This window comes from Nilaparvata lugens, chromosome 2, assembly GCF_014356525.2.
Source record: "Nilaparvata lugens isolate BPH chromosome 2, ASM1435652v1, whole genome shotgun sequence".
NCBI classification, from domain to species: Eukaryota; Metazoa; Arthropoda; class Insecta; order Hemiptera; family Delphacidae; genus Nilaparvata; species Nilaparvata lugens.
This window is the reverse complement of record NC_052505.1, coordinates 73097848-73119731: the sequence shown is the minus strand read 5'-3', so window position 1 is coordinate 73119731 and position 21884 is coordinate 73097848. Positions and strand designations below refer to the sequence as shown.

The following is a 21884-nucleotide window of genomic DNA, read 5'->3' as shown; positions in this document are numbered from 1 at the left end:
TAGGTGGAAACTAAAGGACACTTATTTTATTTAAGTAATAATGAGACATCATAGTCTGTAATAATAAGTAACCGGACTAACCTCAGAATTTTTTTATGGGCAAAATATGTACAATTTTCATTAGATATCTTCAAAGTGATCCATTGGAGAGTCGATAACCACACTGAGACCGGATTGTTGAAATCCCTGAACGCTCCCTGGGAGTTGGCAACCTCTATGCTGCCTAAGCCCTCGTCGTAGCACCGTTGAACGTTTTCCAGATTCCCGAACCGCGTCCCCTTAAGGTTGTCTCTTGATCTTGGAGAACAAAAGAATCCGGTGGTGCCATATCCGGGCTGTAGCGTAATGATGATGTGGCACGTTACCATCGACTGTTTGGCCAACTGCTCGGTGCCGAGCAGGCAGGTGTGCGACGGAGCATTGTCGTGGTGGAGGATCCACGAATCGGCAATCCCCGGACGGACTCGATGAACCCGGGTGGTTTTTTGAGGAGCAACCTCTCTCTCGTAGTACTGATCGTTTACAGTTTTGCCGGGTTGCACAAACTCGATCACCCATGGTGGCAAGAGTTTGTGCCACCCGGCGAAACTGTAACGATCAGTACTACAGAGAGGTGCTCTGTTGACTAACCACCCGGTTCATCGAGTCGTCCGGGGATTGCCGATTCGTGGATCCCCCATCACTAAGAGTTTGTGCCACCCGGCCAAACTGTAAACGATCAGTACTACAGAGAGTGCTCCGTTGACTAACCACCCGGTTCATCGAGTCCGTCCGGGGATTGCCGATTCGTGGATCCCCCACACTAAACCTGCGCCGCAGTGCAGGATGGTTTCTTACAGCTTGGCGTTGGTTGTCATTTCGAGATGGTGTCTGGCTTGAAGTGTTTCGCCGCATTGCAGGATGACTGTTAACGGTTGCCGGAAGATCAATAGCTGGGATTTTTTCGTATTTTTGGTGATAGAGAAATTCTGATTGGCAGATTCGTTCTCAGCGACCCCAAGTTTAGCCTAAAGGGCTCAGATGTCAACAATGTTTTTAAATAATTAAAAATCATCATAAAAGTCATTATATGGTATACACCACGTTTCTGGAAACTTTTTACTGGTGACTGGTGTTATTATTGACACACCAAAATAAAATAGTCGTGAGAAAGAAAACTGCTGATGAACGCGAATAACCGTCACTCCATTGTTCTATTGTCTCGGCTGGCTGTGAGCCTGGCTGGAGGGATGAAATAACCGACTGTTTTGTTTCTTTCGTCTGTCCGCTAGGCGTAACTACGCCGACCATTGCTGGGTGGGAGGTGTTACTGCGGCCGCTCGCATTCCCACCAACGCTGCTATTATTTGCTGTCTCAGCGCCTAGTCCGATTCAGCCAAGCAACCAGCCTGCACTGCGGAGCTAGGTTAAGAGTTTGTGCCACCCGGCCAAACTGTAAACGATCAGTACTACAGAGAGGTGGTCTGGTATTTCAAATTGTAATTCAGAATTATTCTTATTGACTCTCATTCAACTCATGTTTTTATGAGCAAGGAAACCAGTGGCGCCATTTCACCAACCTTCTAGGGGGGGGGGCAAAAACCAAGAGGTATGAGGGGGGGTGGAAGGAATACGCCCAAATGATAGAGGGTCCTGGGTTTCCCCATAAATGTTACATTCAAAGATGTTATTATATGCTTCATTTTCTCCAGTTTTATACAAATGTGGTTGAAGTATCAATACAAGCATATAGGCCTACATTATTAGTTAATCATGAAGTATTCATTAGAAATATAGGCCTACAGAGAGGCCCTAAAGTAGGAATACACTGAAACAGATTTCTTAAAAATCATGGAAAAAGATAAATTTTTCTTTTACAATTACAATTCCATTGGGAATCATCTAATTGGAAAATAACTTCCAGTTACAAGTCTAAAGAAACATTTAGCTGTTCCCATAATTCTCACCAACTCTGTACATACATTATTGATTGTCTGATTGTGCCCTTTCTTTTGCTTTCACTGTGACATCTTAAAACTTCTTAATTCTCACGTTGAAATTTATGCAATAACTCACTTATTGTGCCCTCATCAATAATAATTATTGTACACATTCTATATTTAAGCTTCAAATATACCACAGAGAAAAATATATTCTTTATTACTCTGTACCCATACTTTCAAGGCAATTTTGCAACATTGTTGATACTGTAGAAGGAATTATACAACTGCTGTTTAGAAAAGTATTGAATCAGTATGCGATTCTAAGGGTTTGTGTAGATAGACCCGCACGTTCATTATTCATCTGATCCTTGGGGGGGGGGGGGGCTGCCACCCCTGAAGGAAACACAGTATGGTACGACATTTCTGATGAGAAATCTCAATGAGATGATGGAATGAAAGCAGGATATACTCACGTATTCCATCCATTTCTCACTTTGATATAATTATGTTTTAGATAATACTGTAACAGAGAAGGACATATCAGATGTAATTCAGGCCCATAACGACTACCGTGCTACAGTTGCACTTCGTCAGCTTGATGATCAACCTCCAGCTCAGAATATGCAGGAAATGGTATGTTGAATTTGATGAAGTTATTGACAATATTGTAAGGGAATGGAATTGAGATTGATCTGTAGGACAAGGCCTATCTATATTCTATCTATTTGAACTTTTAAGTGGTATCACAAAAGTTTTAAAGTTGCGTTTAATGGACCTTCGATATATTATTAGAATTTATAGTTACAGTAATAATATTACGAATGCACACATTATTTCAATTTTGAAACATAGGGCAAGCGTTTCAAAAAAGGTTCTAGAATAGTGAAATCAATAGAAGCTTGATACAATGGGATGTAACAACTTATTGTTCATAACAACTATAATACTGTACCTTGAAATACTGTACCGTATGGGCCTATCTGTGTCTGGTAGTTTTTGTTCATTCAGTTACTACGGAACTTGGGATATCTATCAATTTTCCACTTTTACCTTTAAATTTGAATATAATGGCTTCAAAACAGTCTAGTTCGACATGAATTAGATGGGAATCAGTTTTATAGGATTTCTTATGAATTTCTTCATGATATTTCAAATTTTCTACAAATTCAGTAGGTCTACCATAGTTTAAATACACTCGTATTCATAAGTTCCATTATGTTGTAGTGATTATCTTTATTTGTTTTTCCAACTTTCATTCCCTAAAAATGATTAAATTGTGTGGTGAGGTACCGTAATAATATCCAATCAACTGATACTCGACTAGCCTAATTATTATTCTTTCAATATTGTTCTCTAGACATGGGATAACAAACTGGCTGAGAGAGCACAATATTGGGCCGATCAGTGCAACTTTAAGCATGATGAAAATAGAGAGAAAAGTGAGTATTTTCACAATGTTTATCTGATATTTCCCTTAGAAACTATTGAAAGATTTAGAATAAATACTGAACTCTATACAAAACTTGAGATATTCTTCCAAGGAAAAGGAAATAATTCAGAGTAACTACCTGCAAATCTCAGGAAATGTTTTGAAATTTCAACAGTTTTCCTGAATACGGTTGATGTGATTCAGATAATCATCTACTATCTACATCCCGGATGAACATCTGGGTAGGTACCTATTCTGTGATGTGGGCGCTAAGCTCGAAATTGGGCAGAAAATGGCAGATGAAAAAAGCAAAAATAATATTATGAAGAAATAAATTAATATGAAATTCTGTGATTCATAGGGGAAAATATCAAATACAGTTCTAAAAAAAGGTTAGTATGTACCTTTATTACAGCAGATGGTATAGTGGAGGAATAGTTATTTGTATATCCAGAGTGAAAAATGCCACTTTTTCTCCCTGAAGGGAAAGATTTTCAAGGGAACAATTACCCTGAGGGAGAGAAAGCATTTTTCACTCGTGATATATACAACATTTTTCCTCCACCTATATTTTTATAAAAACTGTGAATAAAATAATTTTTAAAAACTTACGTGACCATTGTGTTACAACATAACCTAAGAAGTAAACAGATGGCTTGTAATCACAGTTCGTCACCGACGCACCGACGGCGCTATGTGGCGCTATGGGCTATCTGTCGGCAAACGTTGTAACAACAATATTATTGCCGACTCAAGTACAACACTATGATGAAGTTCCCGTATCAAATTTGATTAGTTAATGAGGAATATTTTGTTGGCTAGTTGTAGTATAACAACATAATGTTTTTTGAATTTGTTATTACTGTTACTAAGTCTCCAAACAAAAACTCATTCCAATTCGAAACCTGTAAAGTTCAAGTTATTAAAAACCTTTCTAAAGGTATTGAATACTTATATATATATATATATCCCAGGTAGCACAGAAACGTTGAAATAACGTTAGAAACACGTAATACCTTAACGTTGAAAAGACCAAGAATCAAGAATCAAGAATTTTATTGGCCATAAAACAACATTACAAAAATGTAAGCAATAGGCTTCGTCAATAATAAGTAAAATATCACAAGTTGGACTATAAAATGAACAAATTTACAAATACACATTGAAATATTGTAGTAAAATAACACGAGTTGGACTATAGAAACGAACAAAATTACACATATACATTGCAATAACCCAGGTACTCATTGACAGAATAGAAAGCTTCAGACTTGAGCCATTTATCAACAGAAATACAAAACGTTTTCAATGGTAACTTCTTACATTATCTGGTAGTAAATTAAACATGCGAATTTGTAGGTACTTATGACTTTTTAGAGTTTTAGTCAATCTAACTGTAGGTCTAGTTATATCGTCCCTATGTCTAGTATAATGTGAATGTATAGAAATATTTTTATCAAAATTAGACAGATTTTTCTTTACTGAGATTAAATTATAATATATATACAGACAAGGCAAGGTCATAATTTTGTGTTCTACAAAAATTCCTCTACAAGATTCATTGTATTTCATACCAAATATAACTCTAAGTGCTGCCATATAAATGCTTTTTTTGAAGAAGATGAGTTGCCCCACAGTTTTACTCCATAAATCAAGTGTGAATGGAAGAGACCAAAGTAAATCATTTTAATTACATCAAGGTTTACACAATATTTCAGTCTTCGTAAGAGAAATGTTACTCTAGAAAGCTTTTTACATAAATTCACTAGGTGATACTCCCAGCTGAGTTTACTATATCTAAGTACATTCCTAGTACGGTAACTTTACAGGCTTGAAAACATCATCATTCAGATTCAGGTTACCAGTACTTACATTGTTGAGAGAAAATATTATTTGTTCTGTTTTGCTCTCTTTTACCTTAAGTAAGTTGGCATTGAACCATACCTTAGACTCATCCATAGCCCTTCCAAGCGTATCCTGAACAGTTTTTATATCAACGTCCTTATGAACCAGAGTGGTATCATCTGCATATAATATTGAAAAGACAGAAACATTTTTACTAAAATCATTTACAAAGACCAGAAACAGAAAAGGGCCAAGGACTGATCCTTGAGGAACCCCCATGGTTACATCAAGGAAATTTGAGTTTGCACTATTCAAGCTAACCATTTGTTTTCTATTTTTCAAATAACTCTTGATCAGCATGAGCTCCTTATCTTTAATACCATACTTTTCAAGTTTTTTGCAGAGTATAGAGTGAGAGACACAGTCGAATGCCTTGCTTAAGTCCAATAGTAAAGATCCAACTGGTTGCTTGAGTTCAAAACCATTCAAAACATATTCAACAAGTTTTTCAATTGCATCAATAGTACTATGATTCGGTCTAAAGCCATACTGAGAAGGATAGAACAGCTGGTTGTTAACAAAATATTAATTAAGTTGAATTACAATACATGTCTCAATGATTTTACTTAGTATAGGTACAATTGCAATTGGTCTATAGTTCTGGGGTTCATTAGGATCCCCCTTCTTATAAACAGGTGTAACTTATTTGGTAACTTTTAGAAAATCAGGAAAAACTCCTTCACTCAGTATATAATTTACAATATAGTCAGTTCAGATATAAAAACATCAACTACATTTTTCAACAAATAATTTGACGTACAATACACATCCTCAGATTTTGAGTGACTCATTCTATTTATAATAAGACTAATGATTGTTTCATCAACCTTCTTAAATTTAAAATTTTGGTTATTCAGATTACTATTGATACTATTATTTAAAAGATCAGAGAAGTCTACATCATTTGTACTATTACTATTTGTTTGAATATTACCAGTAGCACATGACACATTAACAAAAAAATTATTAAACTGCTCAGGAGAGATTGGAATGACCTGTTTTGTTGAATTTACCAGATAACCTTCATTTTTGACAATTTGCCAGGCTGCCTTGCATTGATTTTTAGCCTCAGCTATAAATTTACCATTAGCTACAAGTTTTGCCCTAGAAATCTCTTTCTTGTATTTTATCTTTAAATTCTTGAACATAATTTATACTCAAGGTTATTAGTGCTCTTCCATTTGTTATATATCACAAGAAGTAGTTTACGCATACTATCAAGTTCAGGAGTAAACCAGTTTATCACAGATGCTTTCTTCTTACCATTTATATTTCTAACATTTATGTATGGACAGCTAACATTGAAATACTTTGTAAAAATATATAAGAAGTTCCTAACAACACTATTTACATCTTTGGTATAAATATCAGACCAGTCTGCGGTAGTCAATAACTGTCTGAAATAGTTTAGATTATCTAGAGTAATAAAACGCTTCTTAATGTATGTTCTACTACATGCGTCATCATTTTCAACCTCTGATGTAGGATCCAAATAGAAAGTAGACCAGATACCTGCATGATCAGAGATCATGTCCTGTTCTAGAAACTTTAGCTCCACACTGTTGGCTGAAATATTTGATGCTACAATGTCAAGACAAGAATTGAATCTGGTAGGACATTTATGAACACAGTAGATATCTTAGTAGAATGATCTTAGTAGATTTAACAATTCAATACCAGCACTATCATTTTCTTTTAAGATATCTACATTTACGTCTCCTGTAATAACTATATGTTTAAAATGTTTAGGTCCGTTTGTCAAATCAGATAAAATTTTTTCAAGATTTAAAATGAACTGGTTAAAATTAGAACTAGGAGGACGGTATATGCATAATATTATCACCTTAGATTTAGACATCTTAATAGCTGAAACTTCAAAAGCAGCTTCAAAATCAACGAAATTCAACGTTGAAAACACGAAAAAATGTCCGCCGTTTCCACATTATTTTCAACGTTGAATAATAGTTGAAAAAACATTGTAACAACCATTATTTTCAACTATAAATAGTCGTTGAAAGCACGTCGTGACAACCATTATTTTCAACTATAAATAGACGTTGAAAGCATGTCTTGACAACCATTATTTTCAACTATAAATAGAAGTTGAATTAGCCATACTTTTGAACCGGTACCTTATCAATTACATGGTAATATTTCTAAAATCATTTGAAAAGAGATGAAAATACAAAATCATATTTCCATTTATTTACATATGATTTCATGTAACAGAAATATTACCGTGCAATGCGGTACATTGGTAAGGTGACATTAAAAACACACAATAAAAACCATATTACTTTATCTCTTTTCTGTATAGGGCTACTTTTTATAGAAATAGAAAGAAAAATAAAAATCTCAGTACCCTTTTTGAATTATCTAATCACTATTATTAATCATTATTTAAATGATTCAAAAAGGGTACTGAGATTTATATTTTTCTTTCTATTTCCATATTACTTCAATTTTGATCCACAAAATAGTATGATGAAAGGTTGTTTGAAAAACTGAGATGGTTACAACCAAATTACCATGGTAATTTAATATACTCTGCCAAGCTCAAAAACATTTTATGTCTGTAAGAAACATAACTTGAAACTATTATTTCAAGAATTCAGCAGTTTTTTAAAAATCTTGAATTTTTAGTATGATAATTTCCATCTGTGGTGAGCAAAAATAGCTCAATTCTTTCTAGCAAATAATATAGATCATCTAAATTTCTACTTGTCATTTATGCCAGGTTTAAACTATGCCAATTGGCAAAACAATAATAATTGTCTTCTTAAACCGTCAGCTGATGTTGTCAATTAGTTTTTATTTAGCCAAGCCTAGATGATGGTTTTAGAATTAAAAGATTCAATAATTGATACTTTACACCAGCTGTACATTTCAGAAGACAATATTATTGTCTTGCCAATTGGCATTGTATAAACCCCCCTATATTTTAGTTTTCAGGTACCTATGATGATAGTTTGTGATTTATGCAATAGACAAACAAATATTTTATTACAGTGTTTAAATAGAAAGGAACTTTCAAAATAACTTTCCACTTTCATTTCATAATACTTTTTAATTACCGACAAAATTAGATTGTTTTTTTTTCTCCATTGAAAATACTCTGACTGTCGCATATTTTAGCCAATCCTTAATAGCGTCTTCAGTTTGGGTCTTAATACCCACAGTCGACCCACAAGATTTTTTGATAGAATCTGAAACATAAGGTAATATAAATCTTAATGAGAAATTCTATAAAAATATGAAGGCAGATGAAATTTTGCCACCATATAGGGGTTATTATTTGATCAGTACAGGTGTTGCATTGTTAAAAGGGAATTGCTTTTAACAAAAAGTAGAGAAATTTTTCTCAAGTGCACACCTAATATTTTGTTATACACATTGATATTTTGAATAACAAGGCGAGGTGATGACTGTTTTTTAGATATTCGTTCAAACATTCAAATGGACTAAGAATAAAGTAGGTAAGAATATTGGGTTTCCAAATTTTGTAGCATAGACGAATTTTAACTTGAAATACTCCTCTTTCATTAGGCCTATAGAACTGAACAAATAATGCTCTATATAAAAACGGTCAAAAATTTATTTTTTAGATTTATGAGTAAAATTGAATAGTTACTGTAGGTACATACTTAGTTTTATGAAGAAAAAAGAACAGTTGTATGCCGATATTTCAACCATTTTTTATTGGCTTACTAAATTTTGTAAACCTAGACCAAAAGTTAAAATCACAATGAAATTAATCAAAAATATCCTTGACATATGGGTGGTAAACATGAATAAATTAATTGAAAATTTAATTTTAAAATAAACAAGTTTAAGCTAAATTTCGTCACCATGGAATGACAATATTTGGAAAATGTTAATATTTATGAGCTGAACTACAGACACCCATTTTCAATTTCTTGGAGTTAATTTCACAGAGTTAATTACTGAACTTGTTAAAAGCAATCACTTTGATGTTAGCCTACATAGACTATTTATGAGTGCCATAGCAACAGACTTTCATTGTTTGCAGGTTAAATTGGGTTATGTTTGACAAAAATTTCTATTTTTTATTATATTAAGCTCCATTGAATTTCTCAACACAAGCAGTCCTGTGACAAAAACAAGCCATAGATAGCATAATGAAAATATTTGTGCAAAAATCAAAGTAATTGTAATTTATTTGGAAGTTAAGTAGTAGGCTACATGTACAATACTTAGAACCAAGCTTAATGTAATATAAATTTCTAATATATTAAATTAGAGCCCTCTAATTTAACAAATATACCTAACCCTAACCTCAAATATAAACAAGTGTGAATAACACACAATATTTGTTTTCAAGTTTAGACAATAAATCACCAAACAATCTCATTTTTTAAATAAAAATAATAAATTAAATAAACTTATCAAGTCAAAGTGGAATGGGTAGACACTTCTAAAAGAGTTCACAGCTTTCATCAATGTGATGAGAATTCAAACATGAAATGGCGTCGATCGTCGATCGGTCGATCATCGTTGATGAGAGTTGCTAGATCCGTTTTTGTATAAGGACTACTGTAGCGCTGTGAGTGGTGGAATTGGAAGCTCGTTTTCAACGAGAGAGCAACCGTTGAAAACAACGTTGCATTTAAAACGACGTTGAAAAATTCAACCGCTAACGGTTATTCGACCTCAACAACCAAATTTCAACGTTGGAAACATGTAGGTGTGCTACCTGGGATATATCGTGTCTATGTACTCTTAATCCTATTGCAATTTTAATAACTTGATATTGTAAAATGAATACGATACTAAAGCCAGACAAGTTTAGTGTGGATCCAAACTTATCAACTGCAAGCAAGGAATGGACACATTGGCACAAAACTTTTCAGAACTCAATTACGAGGAACGCACCACAATCATCAGACTCTGAAAAGCTCAAAACACTTATCAACTTCACTCCAGATATTTATGAGTACATAAGCGAAAGTGGTACGTATAACGATGCTATATCTACTTTAAGGAGAATCTATGTAAAACCTGTATATGAAATATTTTCAAGACATAAACTATCTGCACGTCAACAACAGCCTGATGAGACTATTGATCAATATATTTAATATGCCTTAAAACTATATTAAGTAAGGACTGTGAGTTTAAAGCTGTGACAGCTAAAAGAAATAGGGATGATTATATTCGTGACACATTTATTCCTGGAATGAAGTCTCCTACAATTCGCCAGCGTTCACTAGAGAATGTTACATTACAGTAACACTAGAAGAGGCATATAGTCAAGCCAGATCCCTGGAACTTGCATATTAACAATCATTAGCTTTCCAATCTTCATCCCAACTAAATGCAACTTCTTTCCAAAATACTCAAGCAAGCAATCAGAATGCTGATTCAACATCACGATAATTTAGAAAACTGTTTATTAGCTGCTGCTAATGAAAAATGCTATATTTTTGTGGTAATCTGAGACATCCTCGGGTCAGCTGTCCAGCTAAAAATACAATTTGTCATAATTGTGGAAAACAGGGGCACTTTGCTAAGGTCTGCAGGTCGAGAAAATTACAAACCAAACAATCAAAAAAATCTAAAGATATTATAAACTCTATTGACCTAGCAGCTTCTACATGGAAATGCTGAATATGCATATGTAAAGCTACCTGATGGAAGAGAAACCACAGTATCAACACGTCATCTTGCTCCGGTTGGAGAGTACGAAAACAGAGATCACGAAGAACAAACCGATTCTGAAAATGATGAAAATTCTCAATTACCAACTTCCCAACCTGAACTTGAATACTTCCATAATCCTCAAGCAACCCAAAACCAAGAAACGAAACTAGTACTACTGCCGAGAGCTTACAACCTAGACAACAGACTACTGGACAAGAAAACTAAAATACATATACAAGAAGAAGTTTTAGAAATAGAAGACCTCCTAATTATTTGAATGATTACATTCATTAACTCTTTGGGGGGAAGAATGCAGTATAACAACATACGGTATGTTTTTGAATTTGTTATTACTGTTACTAAGTCTCCAAACAAACTCATTACAATTCGAAACCTGTAAAGTTCAAGTATTAAAAACCTTTCTAAAGGTATTGAATACTTATGTCCTGTTTACTCTCATTCCTATTACACTAGTATTTTGAATAACATGGAATATAAAAAATATTTGTACATTTTTATAGTAGGCCTATACTGATATGAAGTTTGTAATAATTTTAGCATACAAACTGGCGTACTATCAATTTTGTCCTTCAGATTTAATAGTTTTACAACCTGCTCCGTTCCTAATGGTAAAGTTATCGGTTCCTAACATTAATATCTTGATGTAAGTTATGAATTTGGTCGCTATTTCTAAATAAAAACTCCAGTCTAGAGCAAATCAAATTATAAATTCGCGATTCTTGGTCATTAAAATGCAGTCTATTACATAAAACGACAATCAGAGCAAATAGGGAAAGATCGAAAATTAGTTGACCGAGCGAAGTGAGGTCTAAGATTCAAGTCGACGGTTTGGCATTTCTCTTAATGTTTAAATGTTAATATGTTTATATGTTGCGCATTTACGGCAAAACGCGGTAATGATTTTCATGAAATTTGACAGGTATATTGTTCCTTTTTAAATTGCGCGTCGACGTGCAGTATATACAAGGTTTTTGGAAATTTTGCATTTCAAGAATAATATTGAAGGAAAAAGGAGCCTCCTTCATACGCCAATATTAGAGTAAAAATCAGACTATAGAATTATTCATCATAAGTCAGCTGTCGAGTTGACTATAAATCGCATGCCATGACGCATGCAATTCAATATCTCAATGTAACTTGATAAAAAACCAGCAGCTATGTAGACTATAAAAGGCATGCCTCATTGAATGCAATTTTTATGCACTTAATAGAATGCAAAGAACTTATAACAGCTTGTATGGGCGCCTAGATGTCTTCTGATTTTCTCGCGCTTAATTCTGGAAAGCATTATAAATGATAATTAAATCTTGTGTAAGCATGATCTGATCAAATAAATAGTTGGTGTATCAGTGTGGATGTGCATATGGTTTGGGACGTCGTTCAGTTATAAATGTTATTTATTCTATTGATAAAAGTTTTCTTCATTATTTGTTATTATATTCTTAAATTTTTATAAGTTTTGGAATTTTGAATTCTCAATTTGTTTTATTTTTACTTTTTCCATTAGTCCAGTCAAATGGTCGTTTTTCAGGAAACAGCCCCGAAAGAATTTTTCTCGACGGTTCTATATGTACTTTGGGGCGCTGAATTCGAATCTGAAATTTGCTGACACGCCAGAGGTCGGCTTCACACCCAAAAACCCCCAAAATTTCGGACTTTTTTAAATTTTCCCATTTTATCTCGTGAACCTTGCGTTTCTCAAAAAAAATCATTCATGACAAAATTAAGGAGAATAAAATATCCAATGAATTGAGTTGTCGTGCAGGATTCTACCATTTTTGGTTCCGGAGATACGAATTTTCAAAAAATGGATATTTTTTAAGGGGTTTTCAAAATTATGCAAACCTACCACTTCTACCCTATACAACATGGATATTTTTCTAGAATAGATAAAAAACCACACATCACGTGAAAGGACAATTTTCATTATGAACAGGATTCCTTAGGAATTTTCGAATTTAGTAGTGGTGGGAGGGGGAAAATACCAAAAAATAGAAAATCATGTCCTACAGCCAAAATACAAATTTCTCATTATAATACCTTTTCAAGGCCTTCCTAACAAAAAATACATATTTCGGCTGAAATCATATCACGCGGGTTATTTTCTATGAGAATCACCCGTTAGAAACATAAAATTTCAGTATTTCCTAGTGGGGGGTACGTCATAAGGATACGTCAAGGATCAAAACTTTTAACACTTATAACTTTTGACAGAATGGTCAGATCTTCTCGTACTACAGCTCATTCTTCTCAGCTCGTCAAGGTGGTTCAAAATCATGTATCATAATTGAAATTTGATCAAAAAATAAAATAATCCACTTTTAGTGTATTTTAGCCCCTATTTGAATACACAGAAAAAATGGCCAATTTCTATATTCAAAACTGTGTATCTCGGTAACCCGAAATGATAAAAAATGGTACTTGGTCTTGATTTAAAGAACAGAATCTCTTCTTTCATGTGACGTGAATGAATTTTGTAAAAATATAGTAGTGAGGTAAGATACGTTTGATTCAAAAAATCAAGAAATTTGCGATATTTTCCTCATTTTCACAGTCTAGACAGTTCTTCGATAATAAACAGTCATGCAAGATGGGTTTAAGGCAACGTAGCTTATAGACCATGTAATTCTCTTCCATTTGAAACCAATCACAAGTTTTTATCATGTATCTTACTCGTTTTAGAGACTCTTGAATAACAGTAAAATTGCAGGAAAAATGATAAAATGAAAATTATTATTTTTTCAATTAGCTGTAACTTTTGAACGGTATTGAAATCAAGAAAACGATTCATGGGAGCTGAAAGGAGAGAAGATTCTCTACAACATTGACTAATTTTTCGAATTTTTATCTAAAGTGTTCCACAAGATACGCAACTTTGAATATGCGAAAAATTTTTTGATACGTCAATCATTTCCACAGTCTCGTATATTCAAAGTTGCGTATCTTGTGCTTTGCTTTGAAATTGGGCTGTCTCGTTGCCAGTAGGTCTTGAAGGAGATTAGCTTTTGATGTTAGCATTTTTTATACACCAACCCCAACAGCCATTAGCCGTTTTTACACCGATATCTCGCCGACATGACATACAGACAGGATTTACTCTGATGGACAGTATAAGAGGAGGCTGCGGTTTATAACTGCGCGAGGTCTACTGTTCACAGAACTACTAGTTAGTAAACATAGGCTAACTACTTCAGATATATAGTCATGAACATCAGCTCAAAACACTTCTTAATACTAGAATTTATGTGTTTCAAGATGAATAACAGATACAAATCTTGAAAACTAAAAACGATACTCATCTTTTTTGGGATATCATGTTGTGTGGCTTTTTTATATTCATACTAATTTAGTTCTCTGAACAAGAAAAGAACCAAATTGAAACTTCACAGACGATTCATAGCTCCACAAAATTTTGTAAGAAAGCTTATAACTACACATTAAAACATTTCAACATCAAACTTATAATAAAATTCAAGAGAGCAAAATTTACAACGACCACACCAGTTTGCCATTTTCCTTGCAGAGACTCCAACAAAGCGGAAAATCTCCGACTAGAAGGGTACCCACTAGAACGACAACCACTCGGTCGATGTTGTAAACAAGTGGTTATGTCTCCCCCTCTGACATATTCACATTATTAATCAATACTATTCTAAGCAGAAAGAAGAGGAAAAAGTCAGAGAACGGCTTAGTATCTCATGAAAAGAAGTGATTCAAAGGTGGGTATAATTGGGGATGTTACTCGAATTGTAAATACTACTTTACTATGACTTTAAAAATCTGGTCCGCCATCTTGGATCCACCATTTTGAATGCAACTTTATTCTTTTAAATAGGAAGGTGGTCATGCGATACATGATTTCTATACGGAATTTCAAGGAAAAATGAATGGCGAAAACCGCACATCAATATCGCAAACCGTTCAGAAGATATTCACGTCATTATGAATCAGTACCATGCAAATCATAAATGAAATACATGAGTGGTATTGATTAATAATGTGAATACCTTCTAAACGGTTCGAGATATAGATGTTCGGTATTTACCATTCATTTTTTCTTGAAATTCCGTTTCGAAATTATGTATCACATGACCACCTTCCTATTAAAAAAAAGTTGCATTCAAAATGGCGGATCCAATATGGCAGACCAGATTTTTAAAGTCATAGTAAAGTAGTATTATTTTCAATTCGAGTAATATCCCCAATCACACTCACCTTGGGATCACTTCCTTTTATGAGATACTAAGCCGTTCTCAGACTTTTTTCTCTTCTTTCTGCTTAGAATAGTATTAATTAATAATGTGAATATTTCCGAAATGGTTTGAGATATCGATATGCGGTTTCCGCCATTCATTTTTTCTTGGAATTCCCTATCGAAATCATGTATCGCATGATCACCTTCCTATTTAAAAAAAATGAAGTTGCATTCAATATGGTGGATCCAAGATGGCTGACCAGATTTTTAAAGTCATTGTAAAGTAGTTTTTTCAATTTGAGTAGGATCCCCAATCACACCCACCATCAAATAACCTCTGTGTATGAGATATTAAGCCGCTCTTGGACTTTTCACTCACTCTGTATATACCTATATAGATACCTACAAGTTGTTGGACATTTCAGGCATTTTTTCCCTGGAGGAATCGGCTCTACTTTCTTGTTAAGTGCAAAAAAACTTGAGTTATTTATATTTTCTTTAAAAACAGAACTAGTCTTTTATACTAGACCTCCCTTAATAAAAAGGTAAACTACATTAATTGAAGACTATAATAAATATTCCCAAGTAGCAAAACGTATTTCTGAGAAACTTTCTCGCTTCCACCACCTACCGTACTTATCTTTCGAAACAAAATTTTTTCCAGCATGTCTAAAATTTCATGCTTTCTGCTTGAAATGTCTCGACATTGGCGAACATAATCATTAATTAAAAAATAACTATAGGTTGCATAAAAATTATCCATACACCAATAGAAAGGAGACATTCTCCCCGTTAATTTGATATGAAATTATTACTCATCATGACACCCCATGATTCTGAGAGAGGTGATATTCAAAAGAAAAACAAATTTTCATGATGTTTCCAATTTTCTCATAAAAGTTAAATTTTCTTTTAATCCTTCAACCCTGGATCTTTTCTAACACTACTAGGATATCGGGAATGATATTCTATATCCAATTCTGACGTGTGGAATTGAAAAATTGAGAAAGTTGCAATTTTACATGATTTGGCCAACCCTGTAATTTCTTCGGATGGAGGGCCAAGTCTCAACTTATTCTACACAGATTATAGGATTATTTCTGCTTCCTATAAGACTATTTATTCAAACCTCCACTTTTTAGAAACTGGACAGAATTTGTATATTATCTACTATGGTGGATCACATGCAGAGCGACAACATAACTTCACTGCAGCCATAAAAAGCTGGTACGATGAGAATCAATACTACAAATATAAGAAGCTTCAGAAAGGAGACTCCCGTGATCCAAGAACTCAAACTGGTCATTATACTCAGGTAAACTAGTCAGTTCCACTTCAAGAGTTTGCTCAAATCTTGAAATTCCTAGATTATCATGAATAGATAAAAAATTATGGTCGCCAAAGGAAATTAATATTGTATGCTAGGTTTATCAATTTTTATCCAATGGATGATCTTTTTAGTTACGATAGATTATGGTTTAGGAGTGCTTCAAGATTAATCAGGTTCAATTACTGTGGATTTGAAAAGAATTATTTATACGGTTATAAAAATTTACCATGTTTCCCTTCCTCTGTTCAACCAAAGGTAATAAGAATTTCAAATTAAAAAGAATAACACAATTTTTTTTTGAATGGCTTATACGTATCTATAGAATATATATGATTTTTTCAGATAATGTTTCGATTGTGATTCTATAAAATCTATTTAGTTTCTAGGAATATAAAACCCCTTTTTATCTATCAGTTTCTACTAAATATTATTATATATTTGATATAATATATGTAATAGAAAGTGGTTGACAATTTCTATTCATGTTTCCTATTATGTAATAATACCAAAACATCACACTGGCGTGTTACCAATTTGTCCAATAGGTTTGATAGTATTTCACCTATCACCCAAGGAAAGTCATCGGTTCCAATTATACTAATATCTTGATATATCATGAATGGATTTAATGCCTATGAATAAGAAGTCCAGTTCATAGCACATATCAAATTATAATTTTCAAATGATTCGAAAAAATTCAGTTTACACCAGAACAAATAATCATATATGGACTGAACATAGTTTGAACATGATTCAGGTTACAAATATGTTTGATGCATTCATCAAAAATAGATTCAAAAGCTTTCACAGAACTCAGAAATTATTGTTTCAAATCTACACCAAAATATAAAACTTATAAACTATCTTCCATTTACAGGTTTTAAGGCAGGCTTATGACTTTTATAATTAAACGAAATATTTAACACAATTGAAAAGAAAGATTGCTGAAATCTATACTTCACAGATGTTCTATAACATCAATAAATTTTATAAAAACATTCAGATGCAAAACAAAACATCTTAAATTTCAATTATTTAGAAAATTCTCAACAGGACACAAACACTTCTACCATTAGCCAAGCCTTTGACAATTTTGAGAGAGACTCCTGAGAGAAATGCCTGAAAGAAACGCCTAAAGCTCCAAAGCGATACATAGACACGTCATCAATTGCCAACCTCACTAATAAAGAATACCTACTCGTTTACAAATATTATATCTATCATTTTCAATAAAACTTTATTTTAAAACTGTTTTGAAATTTTTATTTAACCTTTATGTTGTTTAGAATTATGTGTTTATTCAGAAAAATAACTTTATCATAGTGAGTTATTCAACATTAGCGTAGGCTATCTGATAAATTCCCAGTAAAATGTTAAGTAAGCATATCGATTACACCAATATTTGCTATCAAGTTCTATTGATATTTTGAATATCGAATTGAAGATTCGATTTTAATTGAGAAAAATGTAATATTACAACACATATTACAACTGTAAAACTATAATGATTTTTATCTGTTGTGAAGCTGTAAAATTGAACTTGTTTTCATCAATGTTGTATAATTTGTTGTGCTTGTGTTGTAGGCCTACTCATTTGTTTTTGTAACAGAATATTAATTGATCAATGCCAATATAGCATATTCGATAAACATGTGACATTATTAAGATAGGTATCCTTTATAGGTCCTCACAAATGTTTTTACAAATATTTCTAAAAATCTCTTCAAGTACCGTATTAGCTCAAGTGACGATTTATTTTCTTATAATGTTGGAATGGTTGATGTATCTACTGTACCTATGCAATCTACGTTCATGCATTTTACATATTCCATACATTTAGTACTTTATTGCGAAAGATTATTTTTGATGAAAACTGTTCTCATTGAAGGTGGTGTGGGCCAATACTAACAAAGTTGGATGTGGATTTGCCAGCTACTATCACACTGGAAAGAAACAAGACCAAATACTCTATGTGTGCAATTATGCGCCAGCGTAAGTATAGAACATAGTTACGGTATTATCAATTTATATTCTATTAGGTCTAGCCTAATAGAGAATTTTACTGGACAATAACTGGAAAAGGTTTATAATTACATTTATACTTCTATAATGCGTGAGATCCATTCATTTGATTATAAGGGGTACCTTAAACCTGATTCAAATTAACTTAAACTAAGATTCCATTCATAGTGATTACCTTCATTATATATAATTATTGATGATAACCTCGACACATATATTATATAGTGAGGTATAATTTTGTAAAACTTGAAGATTGTTATATTATTGAAAATTTATGAAAAAATAATATGTAATGTTCCTGAATTCATAAATAAACTCCTCTGGATGTGTCGTCCAACATCCAGAGAAATTATTATAATCATGATAGGGTTTCATCCTGCTAAAAGAGTCTCGTGAGTCACGAGAGAATCAATGACTTGGAGTTAGAACAGAACTAGTCTTATATGCTAGACCTTCCTTAATAAAAAGGTAAACTACATTAATTGTAGACTATAATATATTCCCAAGTAGCAAAACTTATTTCTGAGAATCTTTCTCGCTTCCACCACCTACCGTACTTATCTTTCGAAACAAAAGTTTTTCCAGGATGTCTAAAATTTTATGCTTTCTGCTTGAAATGTCTCGACATTGACGAACATAATCATTAATTAAAAAATAACTAAAGGTTGGATATAAGTTTGAATGGGTAACATTCTCACCATATTCTAAGTATGGACAGTTTCTTGTAACGGTTGTTTCGGAGGCCTACCTCAGGCATTTAGCATATTATTTCATGAGATAATTTTTAATGTTTTCGAGGAAGGCTTTCAGTTTTACTATTGCGTTTGGAGCCGTCCTTATAGTAGTCGAAGTAACTTGTCTTTTATTATGAGTAATCGTACTTCAGTTCTTATCTCCATTATCACATAAGTTCCTTACTTAGTTTGAAGGATATAAAAATTCTTCAACAATACATCATGTAAATTATGATGTTCTTCTATCACATCATTATTATCACTATAGGCTATGACCTACACTTTGAATAAATCCACATGAATCATGATGGATCACATGGAACATTCAACGTTTTATCTTTGATATATTCAATTCTCTGGCAATAAAATCATAAGGTTTTTGTATCGCATCATATTATATAAATACATGTTAGACAGTTTGCATGAAAGATCATAAATGGAATACCTTTTTCACAGAGGAAATTACGAAGGAGAGTACCCATACATAAAAGGAGAACCTAATTGTGAAGGAAATGGAATGTCCAACAGCGACATCGATGGGCTCTGTAAGAAATAGGAAAGTAAGTAGCTTCAGTAGAAAAGTAGAAAAATTAGGTAAGGTAACGAAAAATCATAATATGATTTATTATGATACATATATATTATATAATTATGTTATGTAGAATGATGTAGGCCTGTGTCTTCTATTTTATTATTTTAGCCTATGCTATTTCCAATGACTAATGTTTGAGATTATATTCCAAGTACCTAATTAGCATTACCTTACTTGGGAAATAAATACCGTACGTGTAAGATACGGTACCGTAGTGTAGGCTATCTCTATAACTACAGATATTAGTAGGGTTTCATTAGAGTAGTTTGATTTGGCACTACAATAAATTTTCTCAATAAAACCCGTTATTTATAAATGTATAAGCTTCAAATTTCAAGTATTTTGATATTTTGACCTTGATACTTGAGAATTAATGATATTTCTTTATTCCAGGCCTACTATAACAGATTAGTAGGGTTTCATCAGTTTGACTTGGCACAATATAATACATTTTCTCAATGAAATCGTTATTTATTTAGCCTCAATGAATTCCAAGTATTTTGCATATTGCATTAATTTTATAATTCAGGTGCTCATTTCAATACAATAATTATTCTTTTCAAATGTTTTCAAATCATGTAAGTTCTTCAGTCTACAGTTGTGGTAGGCCTACAATCAAATAATTGTGATTCAATATACGATTCATTTTCCTCTGAATACAGCAACTCCTAAAATTACCTATTAATTTTATTTTTTCAGATTGAAAATTTTTTCACAGTGATTGGAAGATTGAACTATGAGTCTGAAGATATGATCTGGATGAATATCAAATTTAGAAGAAAAACTATCAAGTAATTTTGCACTCTTCAAAACCAAAAAATAGCAATATAGGCTACTAAATTACTGCCTTTGCTTCCATAATATGGAAGCAAATATTCCATAATATAATAGATATTATCTATAATACTAGCCTATTTCAAGTTAACTCAATGCATGTTGTTTATCTTGTTTATGCAAGTATTATAATTACCTATATGTTAAATAGAAAGTACCCTTTTTGAATTATTCAATCACAACATGTTCCAACATTGATGCCATTTTAACTTGAAAAATAATTCAAAAAGGGTACTGAGATTTTTCTTTTTCTTTATATTTATATTACAAGTAGCCCTATACAGAAAAGAGATAAATAAGATGGCATATCTACCTATATGTTATATGCTACTGGATAATATTCGAATAAATACAGTATATATTTTATAATTGCTTTAAAATGATGTACCTCGATGGAAATAAATACAGTATAATTATGATACTGCAATACTGCACACATATGCTTTACTATGAATGCATTACCTAGGTATCGTTTGAAGATTTTCTTCTGATAATTATAGCCTGTATCATAGCCTACTATAGATAGAGTAAAGTAAGCTCTGCCTGTATGCATCTGATTTTGTAGCCTTCATGTGATTAAATAAAATGATTTCTCAGCATTCATATATTGATTGATTTGAATTTAAATAATTCACAACATTCCTACATATCAATTATATGTATGAATTATTATAATCAATTCACGTTACATTCTGGACAAAGCATGTATTATCACGTCTACACAACTTGGATCCATATAGAAGAGCGATGTTACTAGAAAGATCAACTGAAGTTTCAAACTGTCATGGCTTATGGGCCTATTGTGAAAATACAATACCGGCATTGATAGTTTCAAGAGAACTCAAAATACATTATTTGTGTGTTTTCCTTCAGCAACGCATGTATGATGTATCCATAATATAAATATAAATGATAAGAATACATAGGCGTAGTTAAGATGAAAGAGTGTAGCCTATAGTAATTATTATTATTATATTTTCTAAACCATTGTAATAACAATGAAAAAATACAAGGAATTCATTATTTGTAGAGCCAATAAGTAAATTACGAAGTAGGCTTTTATTTTGATCTTGATTGGATTGAATCATATGTCGATCAATATTAAAATTGAACTTATACCAAAGAAGATGAGTGCAGAAAGGAAAAACGGGACAATTTTTATTAGTCGCTTTATGTTTTTCTTTTAATAGAGATAAAATAATGTGAATGAATTCCATGGTAATAATAATTATTATTGTC

At 32.7% G+C, this 21884-nt stretch overlaps 1 protein-coding gene across 1 annotated transcript; it reads left to right on the top strand.

Moving 5' to 3' along the window:
- Window positions 1-2436: 2436 nt before the first annotated feature.
- Window positions 2437-21248, top strand: LOC120348752 (venom allergen 5-like; the record flags this gene model as incomplete). Its single annotated transcript, XM_039421695.1, is given in 6 exon segments — window positions 2437-2555; window positions 3280-3361; window positions 16276-16448; window positions 18352-18455; window positions 19676-19779; window positions 20511-21248. Coding segments are annotated over 5 exon segments (578 nt in total), but the record flags the coding sequence as incomplete, so codon positions are not given.
- Between the last annotated feature and the right edge of the window lie 636 nt (window positions 21249-21884).